This window comes from Drosophila navojoa, chromosome X (assembly GCF_054131105.1).
Source record: "Drosophila navojoa isolate 15081-1374.11 chromosome X, UAZ_NAV_1.0, whole genome shotgun sequence".
Classification (NCBI taxonomy): Eukaryota; Metazoa; Arthropoda; class Insecta; order Diptera; family Drosophilidae; genus Drosophila; species Drosophila navojoa.
Genome location: NC_142895.1, coordinates 31,559,329 through 31,584,443, shown reverse-complemented (window position 1 = coordinate 31,584,443; position 25,115 = coordinate 31,559,329). Strand labels below are relative to the sequence as shown.

Sequence of the window (25,115 nt, the reverse complement as noted above, 5' to 3'; positions counted from 1 at the left end):
CTGATCAGGAATATATATACCTTATGGGGTCTGCGATGATTCCTTCTGCCCGTTACATACTTCTTCAGAAAACCATTATACCCTGATTTCCCATTTTCAATGGGTTCAGGGTATAAACAGCCTGTTCTGTAGGAAGTGGAAAGTATGAGATTTGCAGGCTCCCTTTTGGCTTGAATAATGCACCCAGTATTTTTGAGAAAGCTATTAATGATGTGCTCAGAGAGCAAATTGGAAAGTCTTGTTACGTTTACGTCAATGACGTATTAATTTTTTCTGAAAACTTGGAAACCCATTTCAAGCGTATCTCCTGGGCCGTCTGGATAAACTATAAACTATGAGAGTTTCGCCAGAAAAGTCCACCTTTCTCAAAGAAAGAGTGGAATACCTGGGTTTCGTGGCTTCAACTAACGGTATAAAGACATATCCAAGTAAAGTTGACGCGATTCGTAACTACGAATTACCATAAAGTCTGTTTAACTTCAGACAATTCCTTGGACTGGCAAGGTACTATAGGTGTTTTATCAAAGACAAAAACGGAAAAGCTAGTGCCGAACAACCAAAAAAAAAAAAAAATGCCAGTCAAATTCTACGAGAGTCAACTCACGGCATTTGAGAAGCTAAAATAGGCTCTTGCATCCGAAAATGTAAAGTTGCTCTGCCCTGACGCCAAGACTGCGTTTGATTTAACAACTGATGCTTCGCCCTTTGATCTAGGGGCAGTTCTATAACAAGGTGGAAAACCAATCACCTTGATATCAAGGACATTGAATGATAGTGAATTTAGCTTTGCAACAAATGATAGAGAATTAGTTGCTATAGTCTGGGCCTTAAAAACCCTCCGAATTATTTATACGGAGTAAAAAATTTAATACAACAAGGCATCAGCCCCTGACGTTTGTAGTATCTGACCCCAAACCAAACGCAAAAATTAGGAGTTGGAAAGTTTTTATAAATATATATAATGCAAACAGCTATTACAAGCCAGGGCAGAAAAAATACGTCGCTGACGCGCTATCGTGGCATAATATTCATGCCGTGGAAGACGATGCAGAGTCATACAGAGCTACAAAGCATAGTAAAATATCGCGTATACTAAAGAAGCAACAGACACGCCAGGCAACAGTATCCAAAACCAAATAATAATAGAATAAAATAGAGTATCTTCTGATCGTACAGTCATCTTATTCGGTAAAAGCATAGTTCGATATAAAAAACATAATGTAAATGACATTATTGACAAAAACGAACAAAAGGAAATAAATGTAACAGAACATAATCGAGCCTATAGAGCAGCTCAAGAAAACGTAAAACAGATTTTACAAAAAAATTTCATTCACACCATGGGGTGTGGGAGCAATTTAGTAGCTAGGGCTTGCTCTTACTTACTTACTTACTGTAGAAAACTCAGTTTTTCTCGATTTGCCACGCCTCTAATTGTAAACACTTCATTTTTGGCCAGCTTATAGAACCAGCTAATGGTTATCAGCTGCAAAATTTGGATGCCTACGCTCAAAAAATGAAAAAATTACAGGGTATTTTTTGATTTGCCACTCCCCCAAAGAGGCTTGACAATATTATTTGGGGAATCGATAGAGGAGATTACTAGTAACTTAACTATCCAAAATTGAAGCTTCTAGCTTTTATACTTTAGGAGATATAAGCTTTTGCGGTTTGCCACGGCGCCTACGGGGGGAAATGTATCTAACAAAGCTTTTTGGTCTTGGGAGATCAGCCCGAGTATACATACCAAAATTAAAAATCTCTAGCATCAATAGTGTCCAAAATATAACAGAATTTAAAAAATTACTATATTTTTAGGTCCGATTTGCCACGCTTTTAAAAGGCGTAAACATATAATTTTTATCAATCTTTATAGAATCATAGCATTAGCTCACTTGTAAAATTGTAATGGTCTAGGTTAAAAACTCTAAAAGATACTGTTTAGACATGAGCATATAAATATACGAAGATCGTATACATGCCTCCGACGCACTCAACGACTAGCTGGTAGTGCGCTTTGAAAAGATAAGGGTCACATGTACGGACTGTAAAAATAGACAAATGAAGACAAACCCTTGAAACCCCAGAGTCAGATTACGAAGGAGACGAGCGCTGACAAACTCAGCGATAGGATAAGAATAGCTAATAGACCAACGCGGAGCCTTACACACTCAGCAACAGATACACTAGATTTAAGGGTTGATAATATGCATGAGTCGGGGTACCATCAAAGTCAAGTGTATTCCTTCAGATACAGTTTTATCCAATTTGCTACGCCCCCAATGGGCGTAGATATATCCGGCATAGCACTTGATATTATATGGTTGACGCGGATCTACATTGAAAATTTCAGCTTTCTAGCTCATCAACTAATATGATTCCTTACATACATAGACCAAGTTTTTCAAATTCGCAACCGTTTAATTGATTCAAGGACAATAATCGACATACAATCGATCATTTTATAACATGTAAATTTGTATCGACATATCAAGATGGTCTTTTGTGATAACGAGCCCTCTATAAAGTCTGAAACAATAAAATCATCATTAAACAAACAATAATAAATTCAAATACTTTGAACGCACAGGTCGAGGGATTTCATAGCACCCACAGCGACCTCGTAAGATGCCTAACAGCTCAAAAGGAAAACAAGAAAGAAGACTCCAGACGAGACTGCTCGACTATTAGAACGCGCTCTGCTAACTGCGCAGTAAGCAGCGACTGCGTTTGGGCTGCGCTGCAGTGCGGGCAATATACAACGAAATTATTTGTTGAATAATTTCATTTCTATACGTACAATCTTAATGAAACTTTCAGAACGTAAACATAAATGTATAAATGTACGTACATTCCAAAGCACAAGTCTCTAGTATTTGAAATACGCCTTTTACAAACATGTGGGTGAGGGGGTGGACATAGGGGTGGGGTGTATCTCAAGTTAAAGCCTTGTTAAATAATAATCTTCTATATTTTGTTAGAAGATACCTAAGCCTAACATAGTATGTAAAAAATTAACCATATACCCTGTCCAGCACAATGGCATTATAGTAAACTTCGCCTACAATGTAGCTGATTGCGGCAACCATGTAATATCAACAGCCCTCACAGCAACGTTCTGCAAGAAATTAACGTACAGAACGTGCGCACAACAATTGCACTCAGGTGGTACCGCATATTGTTCAACTCGACCCAGCCATCTTGAGCCTCTAACCATCATGTACGATGAAGTTATCATCATCAACGACAGATCAGCTATAGTTGACGAACAAATGGTGAAAGGGACATTCCACGATACCTTTGACAACGAGATAAAGGTAAACGACACCGTATATAAAAATATAAAAAAACTACGTGAGGAAATCCCGAGACCAGCGGCATCTACGCTTCTAAATATAACGGATCATCAGAAAATACCAAGACTGCCGTACTTAGAGAAGCTAAGGGACATTGTCCAATTAAAGAACGGCTGGTAAGAAGACCAATAATATCTAAACAAGCCGTGGTTATCCTTCAATTTTTCTGCTGCGCCCTAATGAAACTTTACAAATGACATCAGAGGAACACCGCGCGTCGCCCCCACCAGATACCAAATAATAACACCATTACTTTGTACGTGTTAGTTTACTCAAGTATTAAATGGTGAATATAATTACTTATATAAAGTGGGAACAAAATGTCAGGTACTTGGGCATTAACTGGACAAAATACTTACTTTTAAGGACCATATAGTCCGTACGCCATACCCGTTAATAAGTAGAAAAATAAAACAAAATGTTTTTGTTTAGGTCAATATTCCAAGCTACTTTTAACAGAGCTTGTAAAGCATATAAAAAAAAAAAACTCTTGGCGAGAGTGCTCGACTAGATACTACCCTGAACCAAACTAATAAAAACGCACATTTAGTATGGTAAAAATTTCAATTTCGATGTATTTAAAAATATAAATTAATTAGAAAACTTTGAAAAAATTAAAAAACAAGTAAGAAAGCTCTAGTCGAGACTGCTCGACTACGAGTTCCCCTGAACCCTACAAACAACTGATATGTCAATAATAATTAGCACACACACACGCACACACACAACCACAAGCACACACACACACGCGCACATATACAGGCGATTGGGCTTGGGTTGCGCTGCAGTGTTGGCAATATAATGAGAACTTATTTGTTGAATAATTTAATTTCTAGACGTACGATCGTAATGAAACTTTCAGAACGTTATCATAATGTTGATATGGTTGTGTATAGCGAAGCACAGTCTCTAGTATATGACATACGACTTTTACAAAGATGAGGGTGTGGAGATGGATATAGGGGCGGAGTGGAAATTGTATAAAATGCATCTTAATATACATTTTAAATTTGGAGACTCTAGCTTGAAAGATGTAGGAGATATACATTTTTAACTGATTTTCGATAGGGGTTTTTATCGATAACAAAATAACGGGATGAGTTATCGATTTTTTATGATAAACTCGATATGCGCGCGCTATGTACAGACATTTAAAAAAAATTTAATTCTCTAGCTCTTATATCTTCTCAAATCGACGTGTTCAAACATACGGACAGACAGACAGACGGACAGGGCTAAATCGACTCAGTTCGTCGTCCTGATCAAGAATATATACACTTTGTGGGGTCTGCGATGATTCCTTCTGCCTGTTACATACATTTTAACAAAACCATTATACCCTGATTTCCCATTTTCAATGGGTTCAGGGTATAAAAATATGTTCAACTCAGGTGATAGCGTACAGTACAAAAACTTATGTGTTGCCGACTAATTTTCAAAAAATGCAAAATTTTGATTCATTTTTATATATTTACTTTTGGAGAGTATTGAAAGTGTTGAACACCAATAAACTATTCAAGACGCTACAAAGTATTGGGTTGAAAGGCATGTTTCCAAGAATTCGGGAAGAAATAAGAAATTTAGGAACTTGGTCACTTTTGCATTGCTTTCTTTGCCAATGCGTAAGTGGGAACCATTTTTAGTCAAATCAATACTGTTATGCTTAACTCAATTTAAAGCGCTGGATAATACACATATATCATAAAACTTCATAGATACGGGTTCCAGCTGTTGAAGAAATGCTGCCATGATTACAAGTTGTTAAAAATATATTCAAATATCAATCGAATCAAAGCAAAAGTAGTTAAAAGTTAAGTATCTTCCCATAAAAATAGCTTTTTTTGCTCAACAAAAGTTGGCAATACTGTTGTATATGTAATCGAACAGCTTAGTCAAATACAAGTTTCGAACCAGTATTGATAGGAATTTTGCAGTAGATGACAAAAAAGTAAACAAAATTTCAAAACCCTGAAAAAAAAATAAATATTTCTATTTTTATGAAAAAATGTCTATTTAAAATAAAAAAATAAAAAAATAAAAAAAAAATGCTAAAATTGCTAAACAAAATTATAAAAATCGCTAGATTTGTAGCTAATAGCATTTAATCAAATCATCAAGCTCACAAAAATTGAAATTTGTTCGCGACGATCTCAGCACTTTCCTTTGGAGTGAAGGTTATACCGAAATCTTAGAAGCGTTGGCCACGATCATACAAAATTAGCGTTTTCATGATTATTTTTATGAAGGGTATGAAAGCGATAAGGCGCATAAAGAATATGATTTCGCGACGAGCGTGCACACACACACTACAGTCCCTTGCTCATACTGCTAGTATTTATATGCCTGTGTACGAAGCTCTTGCTGCCTGTAGCAATTTTGAAGCCCAGCATTTGCATTTGGTTGATCTTGTGAAGTGCTCACCTTTACATACACAAGTTTGATTGTGTAGGCAACGCAATGCTCACAGTTGTGGGGGTATCACTTGTGGGAGCATTTGTATGCCTCAGTGCCTTTACATGTGCGTTAGTGTAAGCATGGGAAGTAAACATTGGCGTGTGCCTATCTCAAATTAAAATTGTGGGAATGATTTTGGGTTCGAATTGAAGAGGCGCGTTTATATTTAAGTACCTGATTAACTAAAGAAAAACTTGAATTGTTACGCTAAAAAAATGTGAAAATTACAGGGTATTTTTCGATATGCCACGAGCCTAAAGAAGCGATTTGTCACGCCCCTATTAAGCGTAGATATATAATTTGTCCACTCATCCTTAAACTATCGAAATATTAGCTTACTTGCAAAATTTCAGCATTCTAGATTCACCACTTTGGGATATGCAGTTTTATCCGATCTGCCACGCCCCCACTGGGCGGGGATATATCCGCCACAGCTGGTGATCTTGGGTGGTCGACGCGGATCTATATGCCAAATTTCAGCTTTCTAGCTCTTCAACTAACATGATTTCCTCGAGGAGTGACGTCCAATCAGTTCCGCGATTGTTGGCATTCTTAGATCGCGGTGTAGCACAGAATTGTGAACGTACTAGCTGGCACCTGTGAGTCGCCGTGCGCCTTGTTTTGCAGGGCTTGCACTTTTTAACCCTGAACCCATTGAAAATGGGACATCAGGGTATAACGGTTTTGTTAAAAGTATGTAACAAGCATGGCAGACCCCAAAAAGTATATTCTTAATCAGGGCGACGAGCTGAGTCGATTTGGCCCTGTCCGTCCGTCTGTCCGTATGTATGAACGCGTCGATCTCAGAAGATATAAGAGCTAGATATATTGCGCATATGTCCGTATATATCGCGCGCTTATTGAGTTTATCACTAAAAAACCATAGCTCACTCCCATATTTTTTTATCGATAAAGCCTTATCGAAAATCAGTTATAAAATTATATCTCCCACATCTTTATAGCTAGAGTCTCCAAAATGTATATAAGGATGCATTTTATGCAATTTCGATTTTTGTTAAAATTTACCCCCCACCCCTATATCTAGCTCATCACAATCTTATTTATAAATGGCGTATTTCAAATACTAGAGACTTCTGCTTTGGAATGTGTATACATTTGAACATTATGATTAAGTTCTGAAAGTTTCATTAAGATCGTACGTCTACAAATTAAATTATTCAACAAATAAATTCTCATCATATTGCCAACACTGCAGCGCAGCCCAAGCGCGGTCGCCTGTGTATGTGCGCGTGTGTGTGTGTGCTTGTGGTTGTGTGTGTGCGTGTGTGTGTGCTAATTATTATTGAAATATCAGTTGCTTGGAAGGTTCAGGGGATCTCGTAGTCACGCAGTCTCGACTAGAGCTTTCTTACTTAGGGTCTTAGCATCCAATCCAGTTTTTTTTATTTTCATCTTGGCTCTGTTAACTGCCTATCAAGTGTAACACCGAGATATTTAACTTTGCTGACTTTCGGTATTTGCACTCCCAGAGTTACACCAGGGCAGTCTCCTCATCACGTTGTAAAGCTTACGTGAGCTGACTTCTGTGCACCCCCGTTTTGCCCAGCAGCCAAATGCGTCCAGGTACCTCTGGAAGCTTTCACAAGCTTCTTGCGCAGAGTGAGATCGCGACAGCATATCAGTGTCATCGGCATACGTTTCACTTCCGTGTCCGCAGGTCCGTAGTTGTCCAGTGGAAGTGGCATGTCAACTGTGTACAGTGTGTACGTGTTGGCCCCAGTTCACTTGAGCAGTACATCTTCTGTTCGAAGGCGCCAAGGATGTGGTGTAAAGCCCTGTGTACCTGTTCCGGTGTTGGTTGCTGTTTCCGGAAACCAAATTGATGATTCGGTACAATCCCCCTGCATTCCAGATGCGGCTGCACTCTAGCTAAGAATATCTTTTCGAATATTTTAGCAAGTACAGGCAACAGACTAATTGGCCTATACGAGCCAATTTCGCCTACTGGATCATCTAGTTTGGGGATCATCACAATCACAGCCCGTTTCCAGCACTTAGAGCAGTTTTGAGTTGCCTAATGGCTTCATTGTATCTCCTTTTATCCATTGACGTCCTTGAGATCATCCAACGTCGCCTTGCCCACCTTTTGTACGTGAGAAGATTTTGTGTTTCCAACGGAAGTGCGATGTTGTGCTGAGGGCTTTCTAATCTGCGTCGGGGAGGCGGAGTAGCTAGAAGTGCAGCTTCAACTATTGTTTTTGTAAACAGCAAAGTCAATTGCTGATGGGTTATGTCCATTTAAAGGATACCGCGCTGGGGCTCCGGTTGCAAGTATTTCGTACCGCATAGCATGTATAGCCTCGGAGGTAGCTTCTCCTCGTGTGTTTGTGCTGTTGCTTACCCAGAATGGATGCTAGCTATTCCAATCTCCTCCGATGAGAGTTTTGTCCTGCCTCTGTTCAAAGAGCTCTCATTTTCGCAGAGTCTAGCCTTCGGCGGGCAATAGAGCGATGCGATCTCTAGCTCTCCGATAGACGTAGATAGCCGAATGGCTGCAGCTTGCATCGTTGGGTTGGATATAGAGGGTAAAAGTGAAAGCCTGAGCGACGAGCGTACGAGGACTGACGATCCACCGAACCTGTTTGCTCCTCCACCGTTGGCCTGGTAGTGCTCATATTGGAGTATTTTGACGTGAGGCCATTGGTGCGTTTCTGCAAATAGCATTATATCGATCTGCTTGCTTGTCAGAAATACAGCTAGTTCCTCAGTTTTGCTTCTGAGGCCATTAGCGCTCCAAATACCCACTCGTAAAGCCATTATTGCGAAGTTAAATTCGAAACAATAACCATTAGGCTCTGCAGAATGGTTTGTTGCTGCACGTACATCTCTTTCATCCTTTTGCGATCAGCCCGTATATAATCGAACTGAGCCTGTTGCTTGTGGAGAAGTTCAGCGAGGAAATTCTCATTTTTGGCTGGATTGAAGTTCTGATCTCTCCGCGCAGGGCTACGGCATAAGACACGCCATCAACAGAATGGGCACTTCTGGTGAATGAATTGTTATTTAGGGATGCAGCAGGTCTGGAATGATTGCCAGTTGGGCCGTTGCGGACAAATGCAGGGTTGCGTTTTTCCCCTGGAGACTGCATCTTGTAGACAAGGCAGCCTTTGTAGTTGGCAGAGTTTTGTTCTATGCAGTGTTCACAAGTGAGGGCCTGTGACTTCTCTTTAGTGCAGTTTTTGGAGTCGTGATCGTCTGCGCATTTCACACACCTATGTGCTTTGTGGCAATACCTCTGCGTGTGCCCGAATCCCTGGCAACGATATCATAAGTGCTGTAATGAAGCCCTTAGAGGCAAACTAGATAAGGTTTGTCTTCCTTTAACAGGTAGCAATGGAACTCCAGTCCTTGCTGTGTGAAGTGCTTCAGGACAGCGCGGTAATCATCGCTGTTTCGTGTGAGAACTCCTATCTCACTTCGCCTAGCCTTGATGTCGTACGAATTTCTGCTGATGCATTGGTCCATCAATAGGTGTAAATTAGCTACCGAATTAATGTTTGGACACCAAATAGGGGGCGGACGTGGCTTAGGTTTCTCCGTTGGAGCTGCATCATTTATATGCACATCTTCAATTGCGTCAGTGTCTTCTTCCGCTTGTAGCTGCGCGAAACGATTTTGAGACATAGTCGCTTTGCTTACGCTGGGTTCGTCCACCAGTATCTTCTTCTTTGTTTGTTTCTGAGAAGTAGCTATGAGTTACCGTTTCGTGTTGGCATTTCTCGGGGCTTGCGCTGACGCAACATCTGATTTGGCTGATGCATTTGTTTTCTGAGTCATGAACAGTTTGAGTTGATCTTGCAATTTTACTGGCGCTTTTGCAGAGGCAGCAGCAAGATCTGCGGTAGCGCTGCTAGGTGATGCCATATTGGCATCAAACCGGGCCTGTGTGTCTGCTTGCAGGGTTGGGGACCGGAAGCTTGCTTGTTGGTAGCGGTGTTGGGCATATTGGATTAGTGCAGTCGCACACAGTAAGTTTTTATATTGGTATGCCTAAAAGTATGCCTTGAATATAAAATTAACAGCCTATAAGTAAGCTAGCGTTTTTGTTTTGCTTGGGGAAAACCAAAACGTCGCGTCCCCTGCATACACACAATCAAACTTATTTATGTAAGGCTGAGCACTTCACAAGATTAACCAAATGCAAATACTGGGTTTTAAAAATGCTACAGGCAGCAAGAGCTTCGTACACAGGCATATAACAACAGTCAACAGTCGACCATCTCAGACGAGCATAAAGCAAAATGATCAATAATAAAATGATCGTGCTTTCGTATATTTTCGTAGCCTGAACCTAAAAGTAAAGAGCCAAGCAAATACAAAGTTGTGAGGGTTTCTATCCACAAAAATAATATGCAAAACGCTTTACACTACGTGTCCGGTCTATGTGGTTAGTGGAATAACCAAGAGTCAGAAATCAAAATATTCGCATATAAGCGACATGGCATAGGCTTATAATTTTTAGTGTTTAATTTAATTTAGTTTGTAGTATATTACCTTGGGGTTTTCTATTTCTTTGTTGACATATGCAAACAACCATACGACTATAAAAAGCTGTCTAGCTTTTTGATTCGGCTTATGAAAACCATTCATATTAACCATATTGTATAGAACCATGGTGTTGTGAATTAAATACAAAATTTGAATATTTGTTCTGTTGACTAGTAGTTATCGATAGGTCGCAGCCCTGGTTCAAAGCTTCGATACGTCGATACAGTTCAATGAAAAAAGAGTCGAAAAGCGGCAGCACAACACATAAAAATAAATTTAGCTTAACATGATATTTTAATTTGCTCGTCATTGTTCGCATTTAAGTTGTTTAAGTTGTTTGAATAAACAAATGAAATGTTAGAAAGACGAGTGAAAGTTATTCTATTTTCGTGAAGTTAAAAATATACATATATCACTTGCTAGCAAGAGTAGCAACACATGGGTTTGTATTGAGCCGGTTGTACATTTTTTACTTACCCACAATATTTAGATATACCGAGTGACCGATTGGTGGGGTCGTAGATATCTGACATTCGTATATTCCTGAATCCTTGCGCTGAGCATAACGTATACGGAGTGTCCAGTCTTCGGCATGTGGTGAATGCATTGCTTCGAACCGCTGATCGGAAGTGTACGTATATCGGCCGACGGTTAAAAGATGAATATCTCGATGTCTGACCCAGGATACCTACAGAATATTAAAAATATTTGAGTTCATGGTTTAATATTGTATGTAGCTCCTTTAGAATTGTATTTTTATGAGAAATTACGGCATGATAATGATATAATAAAATGTAATAAAACGGTATAATGGTGTTTGGCTGAATAAATTCTCTTTAATCTTCACAAACTTTTGGAACGTGATAATAATGTCCAAAAGTGTGTATTTACCAAAAGCACAAATCTATCTAAATCATGCTATCAACTCTGCTTTTGTCTCTAGTTTTTCCTACAAGGCACTTATGAAACAAACTCTCTTTTTAATGAAATGAGTATATTGGTTCTGTGCCATTTCCATCTTGCTAACCGTCTGACCGTATGAACGATATTTGTAAGCGGTATTGAAGCTAGAGACTTGAAAATTGCTACATATACTCGAGTATACGCACAATTTATAGAGTGTTGATGTTTTCGATATGCAAATAATCATATTAGTCGAAGAGCCAGAAAGCTGAAATTGGGAATGTAGATTCGTGTTGACCACTCAAGCTATGTGAGAGGTAAAACTGTATATCCTAGAGATTTAAAACTAGACCAGTTGGAGTAAAAATTGATGAAAAATGTATATATCTACACCTATTGGGAGCTTTGCAAATCGATTGTAGAGTTTATGCAACGAATTAATTCATTTATAAACCCTGAAACGTCTGTCCTTATGTAAGAATGCGTCGATCTCGGAGGATACAAACGCTTTTTCTGAGGTCAGCGTATATCACGCGCCTACCGAGTTTTTCTCTAAAAATCGATAACTATTCCCGATATTTTATTGCCGAATAAAAACCTTATCAATTAATTTTTACTCCTAAATCTTTAGAGTTAGAGCTTCCAATTTGTAAATGTAGACTTTTATGTATTTAAAGTAAGTCTACACTGCACTATAGGAAAACAAGTAAGAACGTTGCAGTCGGGCGTTACCGAATACTCATTCACGCCCCATAAGCAATTTGATGGCTAAGTTTAGTTCTAATACTGAAGAAAGTTTTTCTCGATTTGCCACGCCCCTACCGGGTGTAGACACTTTTTGGCCAGCTCATTGAACAAGCTAAGCGTAACCTAGCTGCAAAATTTTGATGCTTACGCTCAAAAAATGAAAAAATTATTCGGTATTTTTTGATATGCCACGCCCTCAAAGAGGCATAACAATATTATTTAAGGAATCGATAGAGGAGGTAACTGGTAACTTAATTATCCAAATTTGAAGCTTCTAGCTCTTATACTTTAGGAGATATAAGGTTTTGTGGTTTGCCACGCCCCCTTCGAGCGGAGATAAGTCCATCATAGCTCGTTGGACTTGGGAGGTCAACCTGCGTATATATACCAAATTTGAGGACTCTACCATCAATAGTGCCTAGAATATAGCAGAATTTTAAAAATCACTATATCTTCAGGTCTGATTTGCCACGCCCCTAGTCGGCGTAGATATATAATTTTTCCACCCATCCATAAAGAATCGAAACATTAGCTCACGTGCCAAATTTCAGCATTCTAGATTCACAGGTTTGGGAGATACAGTTTTATCCGATTTGCCACGCCCCCCATGGGGGGATCCGGAAAATTTTAACACATTATAAATCGGAAATATACACGAGTATATGTTCCAATTCAGGCTGGGGAGTCCAGACAGACATTCAAGAGGAGAACCCAATCATTAGAACTGATTTCGGCCAGTTTATATTTGCACTAGAGAGAGTTTATATCTTTGCTTACTAAATTATATAAAATATATAATTTCATCAGTCACCGACTAACACTCATCGCGAGCAGACGTCAGTTGCTAACCAATCGTGCTGTTATCAGTTCTTTCTCTCCTCACACTCTTTCTATCAACCGTTACTTGTACAAAATATTAGTTCAAAGCGCTTGATCGCAGATAAAAAAAAAAAAACCATGGCTGGCCCGGGGCCCCCAAACCTGGGACATAATCGGTTCAGCATTCTGGCCGACAGTCCCCCAACAAAAAAAACGTAAACCACCTTCAAAAACTTTAAATGACTTTCCCGAACTGCCATCTAACAACACTGCTAACCCAAAATATATAATAATCTCCGCCAAAGACAGTGATAAAACAATCTCAGAATATTCTTGCTTCGCTGTACACAAGGCGGTTAAGCACATCAATAAGAATATTAATGCAATAACAAATTCATCAACGCAAAAGAACTCCCAGGTATATGCAAAATAGAATGCCAACTCCACCAATCACTTAATTCGGTTAAAGGGACTATTTATGCTCCCTACCTTATTAACGTGCCCGAAACGAAATTCTTGAAGAGCTCGCCTCCCAAAAAGTTATCGCAATCTACAAATTCACCAAGCAAGTTGAGGGTGTAGCAAACCCGTCGGGTGTTATGCTTTTTACTTTCGATCTATACAACCTTCCATCGAAAATCGACATATGCTGGCACACTGTAAAGGTATCCGAATTTGTTCCGAATCCCATGCGGTGCAAATCTTGCCAAAAGCTCGGCCATACCCAAAAATACTGCAAGAACGAACCAAGGTGTAGTAACTGTGGACTCACCCCGCACTCTGGTACCTGCTCTCCAAAATGCGTGAATTGCTCACAGAACCATGCTGCCTCAGACAAAAAGTGTAGTGTATTCTTACAGCAAAAAGAAATACTGAAAATAAAAACCACGAAGAAGTGTACAATGAGAGAGGCAAAGCTTCATTACAAAGCTGCCTTGCCTAAACAATCCAAGCCCGACAGCTACGCCGCAGTCACAGCAAACATAGAAAACAACAAGTAAGAAAGCTCTAGTCGAGACTGCTCGACTACGAGATCCCCTGAACCCTACAGCCAACTGATATTTCAATAATAATTAGCACACACACACACACACACACACACACACACGCATACAAACAAACACACGCACACACATACATATACAAACAAACACACGCACACACACATACGCGCACATATACAGGCGATTGCGCTTGGGTTGCGCTGCAGTGTTGGCAATATTATGAGAACTTATTTGTTGAATAATTTAATTTCTAGACGTACGATCGTAATGAAACTTTCAAAACGTAATCATGATGTTTAAATGTATGTGTATACCGAAGCACAAGTCTCTAGTATTTGATATACGACTTTTACAAAGATGAGGGTGAGGGGGTGGATTTAGGGGTGGGGGGTAAATTTTAACAAAAACCGAAATTGTATAAAATTCATCTTAGTATGCATTTTAAATTTGGAGACTCTAGCTTAAAAGATGTAGGAGATATAATTTTTAAACTGATCTTCGATAAGGTTTTTTATCGATAAAAAAGTATCGGAATGAGTTATCGTTTTTTAGTGATAAACTCGATATCCGCGTGATAATTACGGTCATTTTAAAAAAAAGTTGAAGTCTCTAGCTCTTATATCTTCTGAAATCGACGCGTTCATACATACGGACGGACGGACGGACGGACGGACGGACGGACGGACGGACGGACGGACGGACGGACGGACGGACGGACAGACAGACGGACAGGGCTAAATCAACTCAGCTCTTCGCCCTGATCAAGAATATATATACATTGTGGGGTCTGCCACGCCTCCTTCTGCCTGTTACATACTTTTAACAAAACCATTATACCCTGATTTCCCATTTTCAATGGGTTCAGGGTATAAAAATAGCACAGCACAAAAAGCAAAGTACAACATAAACCGTTACACTGATAAGAGCAATATTGGTGGCTCTGACGATCGCCTCTCGTCGCCCGACTCGCTTCCACATAATAACTCTCAGTCTCCTTCTACTCTGTCCTCATCACTTCCCTCTTCATCCCAACTGTCCCCTTCTCTATCTCATTTCTTAGAAAAAACACTCAATAACCGAACAAAACCAAAATCACCTACTCACTCACACTTAACACAAAACAACACCACCGATTTTGGCTCAATTGAGTCATTATCTGATTCAACACCAAATAACACAATCGATCTTGACCCAACTGAGTCAATGTCCGACTGATACAACAATAATAATACATAAATAAAAAATAAAAAAAAAATACTATGCTCCCTGAAGACATACATATATCAATTATTACTTCATTTATCTATGACCATTAAAGTTATTCAATGGAACCTAATTTTGACGAATTAACGATTCTAATAAATAATATACATCCAGATATAATATGTCTTCAAGAAACTAACTTACCTTAACTTAAACATAATCTGCAACAAACAATACATAGGTTACTTCACTAACCTACCACACAACCTTAATGCCAAACAAGGAATAGGAATTCTTGTTAAAAGGCACCTACCGCACTCTCTGCTCCCTTCTCTGACTAGCTCAAGTATACTTCACTTGGCCATTCAATTAAAACTTAACGAAAAATTTACTATTCTTAACAGCTATATCCCCCCTGATCAATATTTTTCTGGGAACGAAATACTTACAATAATAAACAGCTTCTCCGCTTCACTATTGTTTACTGGAGATTTCAATGCCTGGGGTTTTGCTTGGGGCTCTCCACGCACCACCTCCAGAGGTAAAAACATTATCGAAGCCGTCTCAAAAACTAACCTATCTCTTTTGAATAATGGCAGTCCAACACATTTTTCCACACATACGACTTACACACACATAGACCTCACGTTTATCTCCTCTAATCTGCATCCACAGTGCAATTGGGAAGTTTTAAACGACTTATACAGCAGCGATCATTTCCCAGTCATAACTGAAATACTAAATCAGTTTCATGTTGAAAAGTCTAAATTCTCCCGTAAATTCAAAATTGATTTAGCCAATGGGGAATTGTTTCGTTTAAACTATAATACCCACACCTCATTCACACAAAATGCAGACATTCAACTGCAAGTCTCCAAAATGACCAAATCAATTCGAATGGCGGCAAATAAGGCAATTCCACAGACCAAACCCCACACATTTAAAAGAAAGATAATTTGGTGGAATAAAAATCTGGGAGATCTTCGGGATAAAAAGCAAAAATTATGGCAAACCTATAAATACAAAATGACAGATGCTAACCTCATAGCTTACAAAAGAGCAAATGCGTTCTTTAAGCGTGCAGTTAAAGAAGCCAAACGTGAGAGCCTCGGTCCCTTCACATCCAATATTTCTCCTCAATCCTCCTCCAAAAAAGTCTGGCGCGACATTAAATCCCTGGTGGGCGTTCCTCTCCCCAGCTTAAGTGTATCAGAGCTAATAATACATTAATAACGGCACCCTTAGAAATATCGAACATATTTGCCACAACTTGGTCATAGTATTCCGAAGACTGCAACTTCAACATTCAATACAGGCAACAAAAGGCAGCATCCCTTGAGTATGTTCATGCTCCTGGTGGACTTAGTCTATCTGCTAAACAACTCGAATACGATTTCACAGAGTTAGAACTAGAAAATGCCCTAACAAAGGCTAAAGGCAAAACACCAGGTCACGACAGAATCTCGTATCCGATGCTTAAACAACTGCCCGCCACAGGCAAAGCAGAGCTTTTAAACCTATACAACAATATATTTTCTGTTGGTCAGTACCCCCACGTGTGGAAATCTGCCATCATTGTACCTATCCCAAAACCAAACAAACCATCTGATGAAGTTGCTAGCTACCGACCCATCTCATTACTTCCATGTATCGCCAAAAATGTATCGAAAAAATGATCGCCCGTAGACTCTTATGGTACGCTACCAAAAATAAACTGATCAGCTCGTACCAAGTAGGCTTCAAACCCAAACACAGTACGATGGACTCTCTGCTGCACTTGCAGCACTTCGTGTCAGACGCCCTTTCCTCAAGAAATCATGTCACGCTTTTGGCGACTGATTTCGAAAAGGCATTTGATCGCGTGGGAGCCCATACTGTTCTTCAGCAGCTCGAACAATGGGGGGTGGGTACAAATGTCTTCAATTGAGGACAGAGTTGCAGAAACAACAGCCCTGCTTATCCCGAAAATGTTCTGCTCACCCAACCAGCTCCTTCAAACTGTGGTACGGAAAGCTATAAATCAACGGAGAACCTACCGATACCTCTCCACAATACGCCGATGCACCACTCTCTCCAAAGAATGGAATATCGCAACTCCAACAACACCGAAAATCCCCAGCGCCCCTTCATGGCTTCTTAGACAATCCTCTATTAACTGCGCGCTACAGGAATTTCCAAAAAATCACACAAACGGGGAAACTTTTCGCCAACTATTTTATAATGAAACAGCCAAGGAATTTTATGTTAATCGAACGTGGATATTCACTGACGCAACAAAATCAGCTGAACTCACTGCATTCGCATGCGTTGACATCAATGGTAAAATTCTATCAGCAGGAACACTACCAGAATACTACTCTGTATTTTCAGCCGAAGCAGAAGCTATTCTGAAAGCCATCGTTTACGCACAAGGCAGAATTGGAAAGTTTACGATATGTACCGATAGCCTATCGACTGTAGAATCTGTCAAAAATCTATCTAACACAAACTCAACAATCGTGCAGATACGGGAAAGTTTAATAAAAACCCCTCTAAAACTTAACATATTTTGGGTTCCCAGCCACAGGAGATTAGCTCTGATATCTTCTGAGATCGACGCGTTCATACATACGGACAGACGGACGGACAGACAGACAGACGGACAGGGCCGAATCGACAAACCTCGTCGCCCTGATTAAGAGTATATACACTTTGTGAGGTCTGCCACGCCTCCTTCTGCCTGTTGCATACATCTCAACAAACCCATTATACCCTGATTTCCCATTTGCAATGGGTTCAGGGTATAACAAGTAATAAACAACAACAAGTAATAAAACTCTAGTCGCGAGTGCTCGACTAGATACTACCCTGAACCAAACTAATAGAAAAGCACATTTAGTATGGTTCAAATTTCAATTTCGATGTTTTAAAAATATAAATGAAATAGAAAACTCATTTAATTAAATATATAAAAATTTTGAGACAATTAAAAAAAAGAATTACGACACGCTCTGGGTTTGAACCCGAGACTTCGTGATCAAGCGCCGCGTTTTCTACCTTAACGCCACCCTTCTGTTCTGATTTTCAATGTCAAAACTGAAATAGATTCACTGCTACAGCGCCATCTACCAAATCTAAGTCAAACTAACTGCTGATGTGACTTTAAGAATGTGCAAGAAGAACCAAACTAATAAAAACGTACATATAGTATGGTTAAAATTTCAATTTCGATTTTTGAAAAAATATAAGAGAAATTTAATAAAATATATACAAATTTTGAAGCAATTAAAAGAAAACTATAATACGCCCAGCAGGATTTAAACCAGTGACCTCGCGATCGAGCGCCGCGCTCTCTACCATGACGCCACTCCTCTTTTCTTATTTGCAATGTCAAAACTGAAATAGATTCACTGATGCAACGCCATCTAGCAGAACTAAACGAAACTAACTGCTGATGTGATTCTAAGAATGTGCTAGAAGATGTTTGAATGTTTGTGTGCACACGTATTGGAAAACTGCTGTTGCTGCAGCACGTGCGTTTGTTAATTGGCCAAACATTTTGTTATTTTTTAACGTCGATTGACTTAACCGAATTCAGCATATGATCTACATATTCTATTGAATATTTGGCATTTAAAAAAAAACATGTCAAATCATTCACAATTAGCTATACTAGCATCTGACCTTCACTGGGGATTCTGGTGAATTTGGAGCCGGTATCCAAAATATAACAAAAACCGAAATTGTATAAAATGCATTGGAATATATTTTTAAAATTTAGAGACTATAGCTTTAAAAATGTAGGAGATATAAATTTATAACCTATTGCGCTTGGGTTGCGCTGCAGTGTTGGCAATATTATGAGAACTTATTTGTTGAATAATTTAATTTCTAGACGTACGATCGTAATGAAACTTTCAGAAAAAAAACATAATGTTGAAATGTATGTGTATACCGAAGCACAAGTTTCTAGTATTTGATATACGACTTTTACAAAGATGAGGGTGAGGGGGTGGATTTAGGGGTGGGGGGTAAATTTTAACAAAAACCGAAACTGTATAAAATACATCTTAATATACATTTTAAATTTGGAGACTCTAGCTTGAAAGATGTAGGAGATATAATTTTTTAAGTGATCTTCGATAAGGTTTTTTATCGATAAGAAAGTATCGAAATGAGTTATCGTTTTTTAGTGATAAACTCGATATGCGCGCTGTATTTACGGACATTTTAAAAACAAAGTTGAAGTCTCTAGCTCTTATATCTTCTGAAATCGACGCGTTCAAACATACGGATGGACGGACGGACGGACGGACAGGGCTAAATCGACTCAGCTCGTCGCCCTGATTAAGAATATATATACTCTATGGGGTCTGCGATGATTCCTTCTGCCTGTTACATACTTTTACACAAAAACATTATACCCTGATTTTCCATTTTCAATGGGCTCACGGTATAATAAGTAAGAAAGCTCTAGTCGAGACTGCTCGACTACGAGATCCCCTGAACCCTACAAGCAACTGATATTTCAATAATAATTAGCACACACACACGCACTCATACAAACAAATACACGTACACACACACGAATGCAAACAAACACACGCACGAACATACACACACAAACAAACACAAGCGCGCACACACATTCACATATACAGGCGATTGCGCTTGGGTTGTGCTGCAGTGTTGGCGATATTTGAAGAGCTTATTTGTTGAATAATTTAATTTCTAGACGTACGCTCGTAATGAAACTTTCAGAACGTAATCATAATGTTTAAATGTATGTGTATACCGAAGCACAAGTCTCTAGTATTTGATATACGACTTTTACAAAGATGAGGGAGAAGGGTGAATTTAGGGAATTTAACGAAAACCGAAATTGTATAATATACATCTTAATATACATTTTAAATTTGGAGACTCTAGCTTGAAAGATGTAGGAGATATAATTTTTTAAGTGATCTTCGATAAGGTTTTTTATCGATAAAAAAGTATCGGAATGAGTTATCGTTTTTTAGTGATAAACTCGATATGAGCGCTGTATATACGGACACTTTAAAAAAAAAAGTTGAAGTCTCTAGCTCTTATATATTCTGAAATCGACGCGTTCAAGCATACGGACGGACGGACGGACGGACGGACAGACAGACGGACAGGTCTAAATCGACTCAGCTCGTCGCCCTGATCAAGAATATATATACTTTGTGGGGTTTGCCTCGCCTCCTTCTGCCTGTTACATCCATTTTAACAAAACCATTATACCCTGATTTCCCATTTTCAAAGGGTTCAGGGTATAAAAATCGGATCCGAGACCTCTCGATCGAGCACCACGCCATTAATCACGACGCCACTTCACTCTTTGAAATTTTGATGGCAAAACTGATATAGCAGAACTAAAGGAGACTAACTGCTCATGTTATTCTAAGAATGTGCTTGAAGTTTGAAAGTATTTGTGCACACGTATAGGAAAACTGCTGTAGCTGCTGCACATGCGTTTGTTAATTGGCCAAACATTTTTTTATTTTTTAACGTCAATTAACTCAACCGAATTTAATGAAACTTTCAGCATATGAGCTACATATTCTATTAAATACTTGTCAAATTTAAAAAAAAATCATTTACGATTAGCTACAAAGGCATCTGACTTGATTGATAATGTTTTTAATCGATAGTAAAATATCGAGAGCAGATATCGATTTTTTAAGATAAACTCGACATCCGCTCTGTATATACACAAACCAGTGGTATATACGGTCATTTAAAAAAATCAATTCTCCAGCTGTTATATCTTCTAAAAAAACCGACGCGTTCAAACATACGCACAGACGGACGGACAGACGGACAGGGCTAAATCGACTCGACTGCCACGCCTCCTTCTGCCTATAACATTTAAAAGTTTATATCTTCTAAACTATTAAAACTAAAAGCTTCAAATTTGGTTAGTACCTCCTCTACCGATTTCCGAAAAAAATATTGTGTCTCTTAGGAGCGTGGCAAATCTAAAAATACCCTGTAATTTTTTCAATTTTTGAGCGTAACCATCCATATTTTGCAGTTAGGTTGCCGTTAGCTTCTTCTATGAGCTGGCCAAAAATTAAGTGTCTACGCCCAGTAGAAACGTTGCGAGAATAACAGAATTTTCTCACAACTGTTTTCCTATACGTCTGCACAAATACATTCGAACTTATTATAGAATTTTCTTAAAGCTGAACTGCTAGAATTCTTAGCAGTTAGTTGAGCTTAGATTTGTTAGATGGCACTGTATATATTTCAGATTTTCCATCACACTTTTAAAAAGCGAGGTGGCGTTGTGGCTAGCAGCATTACGCTCGCACGGGAAATCTCGGGTTTGACTCCAGAGCGCTCAATTTATGTTTATTGTATTTGCTTCAAAATATACAATTTTCCCAATTGCAACTGGTAAGAGCACGTCATGTCACGTTGGCACTTGAAATTTGTCTTCCTGGGTCCGTGCATATCACGCGTATATCGAGTTTATCACTAAAAATCGATAACAACTCCCAATATTTTATTATCGATTAAAATCCTTATCGAAAGCTAGTTTTTTAATTATATCTTCTACACCTTTAGAGCTAAAACTCCCAAATTTTAAATGTAGACTTATGTGTATAATTTCGATTTTTGTTATAATTTACTAACACCCCTAAATTCACCCCCTAACCCTCACTTTTGTAAAAGGCGTGTTTCAAGTACTAGTGACTTGTGCTTTGGAATGTACATACATTATTCAACAAATAATCAAATAAATTCGTATTATATTGCCCACACTGCAGCGCAGCCCAAGCTCAGTCGCTGCTTACTGCGCTGTTAGTAGAGCGCGTTCTAATACGTGCGTGTGTATGTATGTGTACCTAACAGAGGCGTAGAGTGAGTCTCTGATATTCTATCAGATTCGGGGTATCTCCTAGTTGAGCAGTCTCGACTAGAGTTTTCTTACTTTTTATACCCTGAACCCATTGAAAATGGGAAATCAGGGTATAATGGTTTTGTTAAAAGTATGTAACAGGCAGAAGGAGGCGTGGCAGACCCCACAAAGTATATATATTCTTGATCAGGGCGACAAGCTGAGTCGATTTGGCCCTGTCCGTCTGTCTGTCCGTCCGTCCGTCCGTCCGTATGTATGAACGCGTCGATCTCAGAAGATATAAGAGCTAGAGACTTCAACTTTTTTTTAAAATGTCCGTATATATCACGCGCATATCGAGTTTATCACTAAAAAACGATAACTCATTCCGATACTTTTTTATCGATGAAAAACCTTATCGAAGATCACTTAAAAAATTATATCTCCTACATCTTTCAAGCTAGAGTCTCCAAATTTAAAATGTATATTAAGATGTATATTATACAATTTCGGTTTTCGTTAAATTCCCTAAATTCACCCTTCTCCCTCATCTTTGTAAAAGTCGTATATCAAATACTAGAGACTTGTGCTTCGGTATACACATACATTTAAACATTATGATTACGTTCTGAAAGTTTCATTACGATCGTACGTCTAGAAATTAAATTATTCAACAAATAAGTTTTCATTATATTGCCAACACTGCAGCGCAACCTAAGCGCAATCGCCTGTATATGTGAGTGTGTGTGTGTGTGTATGCGTGTGTTTGTTTGTATGTGTATGTGTGTGCTAGTGTTTGTTTGTATGCGTGTGTGTGTGTGCGTGTGTGTTTGCTAATTATTATTGAAATATCAGTTGCTTGTAGGGTTCAGGGGATCTCGTAGTCGAGCAGTCTCGACTAGAGCTTTCTTTCTTGTTTTTTTTTTTGACATTTATAAAAATAAATATTTTTAAACCCTTATTGTATTAAATAAAGTGTCTGACTCTGGATTCTATTTTATTTGTAAGAAGACATTATGGTACCATGTATAAGGAAGAATTTTCACTTTTAATGTACCAGATGATGATGATAGTAGTGGACGGTTCATTAAAACTTACCGTACGATTTCCCAAATTTTTTACACGGCATGTTAATTTGACTGTTTTTCCTACAAGTCCGGTTATGTTACTGTTAATGGTTGTGTCAAAGGAAGGTCCACCTGTGCCCGGCGTAGGAAGATCCTGAAGAAAATCTGTAAAGAAGCGCTTTGAGGCGCTTTGCGATTTTTCTGCAAAGAAACCCGAAGAATAAATAAATAAATAAAACGTAAGGAAGCTCTAGTCAAAACTGCTTGACTACGAGATCTCCTGAACCCTTCGAAAAAATGATATTTCAATAATAATTCACACACACACGTGCTTTAGTGATAAACTCGTATGCACGCTATATATACGGACATTAAAAAAAAACAAGTAAGAAAACTCTAGTCGAGAGCGCTCGACTAGATACTACCCTTAACCAAACTAATAGAAAAGCACATTTAGTATGGTTCAAATTTCAATTTCGATGTATTTAGAAATAGAAAACTCATTTAATTAAATATATAAAAATTTTGAAACAATTAAAAAAAAGAATTACGACATGCTCTGGGTTTGAACCCGAGACCTCGTGATCAAGCGCCGCGTTTTCTACCTTAACGCCACCCTTCTGTTCTGATTTTCAATGTCAAAACTGAAATAGATTCACTGCTACAGCGCCATCTACCAAATCTAAGTCAAACTAACTGCTGATGTGACTTTAAGAATGTGCAAGAAGAACCAAACTAATAAAAACGTACATATAGTATGGTTAAAATTTCAATTTCGATTTTTGAAAAAATATAAGAGAAATTTAATAAAATATATACCAATTTTGAAGCAATTAAAAGAAAACTATAATACGCCCAGCAGGATTTAAACCAGTGACCTCGCGATCGAGCGCCGCGCTCTCTACCATGACGCCACTCCTCTTTTCTTATTTGCAATGTCAAAACTGAAATAGATTCACTGATGCAACGCCATCTAGCAGAACTAAACGAAACTAACTGCTGATGTAATTCTAAGAATGTGCTAGAAGATGTTTGAATGTTTGTGTGCACACGTATTGGAAAACTGCTGTTGCTGCAGCACGTACGTTTGTTAATTGGCCAAACATTTTGTTATTTTTTAACGTCGATTGACTTAACCGAATTTAATGAAACTTTCAGCATATGATCTACATATTCTATTGAATATTTGGCATTTAAAAAAAAACATGTCAAATCATTCACAATTAGCTATACTAGCATCTGACCTTCACTGGGGATTCTGGTGAATTTGGAGCCGGTATCCAAAATATAACAAAAACCGAAATTGTATAAAATGCATTGGAATATATTTTTAAAATTTGGAGACTATAGCTCTAAAAATGTAGGAGATATAAATTTATAACCTATTGCGCTTGGGTTGCGCTGCAGTGTTGGCAATATTATGAGAACTTATTTGTTGAATAATTTAATTTCTAGACGTACGATCGTAATGAAACTTTCAGAACGTAATCATAATGTTTAAATGTATGTGTATACCGAAGCACAAGTCTCTAGTATTTGATATACGACTTTTACAAAGATGAGGGAGAAGGGTGAATTTAGGGAATTTAACGAAAACCGAAATTGTATAATATACATCTTAATATACATTTTAAATTTGGAGACTCTAGCTTGAAAGATGTAGGAGATATAATTTTTTAAGTGATCTTCGATAAGGTTTTTTATCGATAAAAAAGTATCGGAATGTGTTATCGTTTTTTAGTGATAAACTCGATATGCGCGTGATATATACGGACATTTTAAAAAAAAGTTGAAGTCTCTAGCTCTTATATCTTCTGAAATCGACACGTTCAAACATACGGACGGACGGACGGACGGACGGACAGACAGACGTACAGGGTTAAATCGACTCAGCTCGTCGCCCTGTTCAAGAATATATATACTTTGTGGGGTCTGCCACGCCTCCTTCTGCCTGTTACATACATTTTAACAAAACCATTATACCCTGATTTCCCATTTTCAATGGGTTCAGGGTATAAAAAGTCTCTAGCTCTTATTTCCATTGAGATCGACGCGTTCATACATACGGACAGATAGACGGACGGACGGACGGACAGACAGACGGACAGACCAAATCGACTCAGCTCGTCGCCCTGATCAAGAATATATATACTTCGTGGGGTCTGCCACACCTCCTTCTGTCTGTTACATATGTTCAACAAACCCG

The 25,115-nt window shown here is 38.6% G+C and overlaps 1 protein-coding gene and 1 long non-coding RNA gene across 5 annotated transcripts in view; both read right to left on the bottom strand.

The window, feature by feature from the left end:
- Positions 1-25,115, bottom strand: part of dpr8 (defective proboscis extension response 8) — a 157,770-nt gene that overhangs the window by 77,796 nt on the left and 54,859 nt on the right. For 3 of the 4 annotated variants that reach the window (XM_089264677.1, XM_089264674.1, XM_089264675.1), the window contains exons 3-4: positions 22,941-23,110; positions 10,797-11,007 (exon numbers count right to left, since the gene is read on the bottom strand). In XM_089264677.1, the coding sequence (XP_089120803.1) occupies positions 10,797-11,007; positions 22,941-23,110 (381 nt within the window). The remainder of the gene's footprint in view (positions 1-10,796; positions 11,008-22,940; positions 23,111-25,115) is intronic. The other variant, XM_089264676.1, reaches the window with a different exon arrangement.
- The window catches only part of LOC149090843 (uncharacterized), a 180,169-nt gene that overhangs the window by 124,815 nt on the left and 30,239 nt on the right, over positions 1-25,115 (bottom strand). The window lies entirely within an intron of this gene.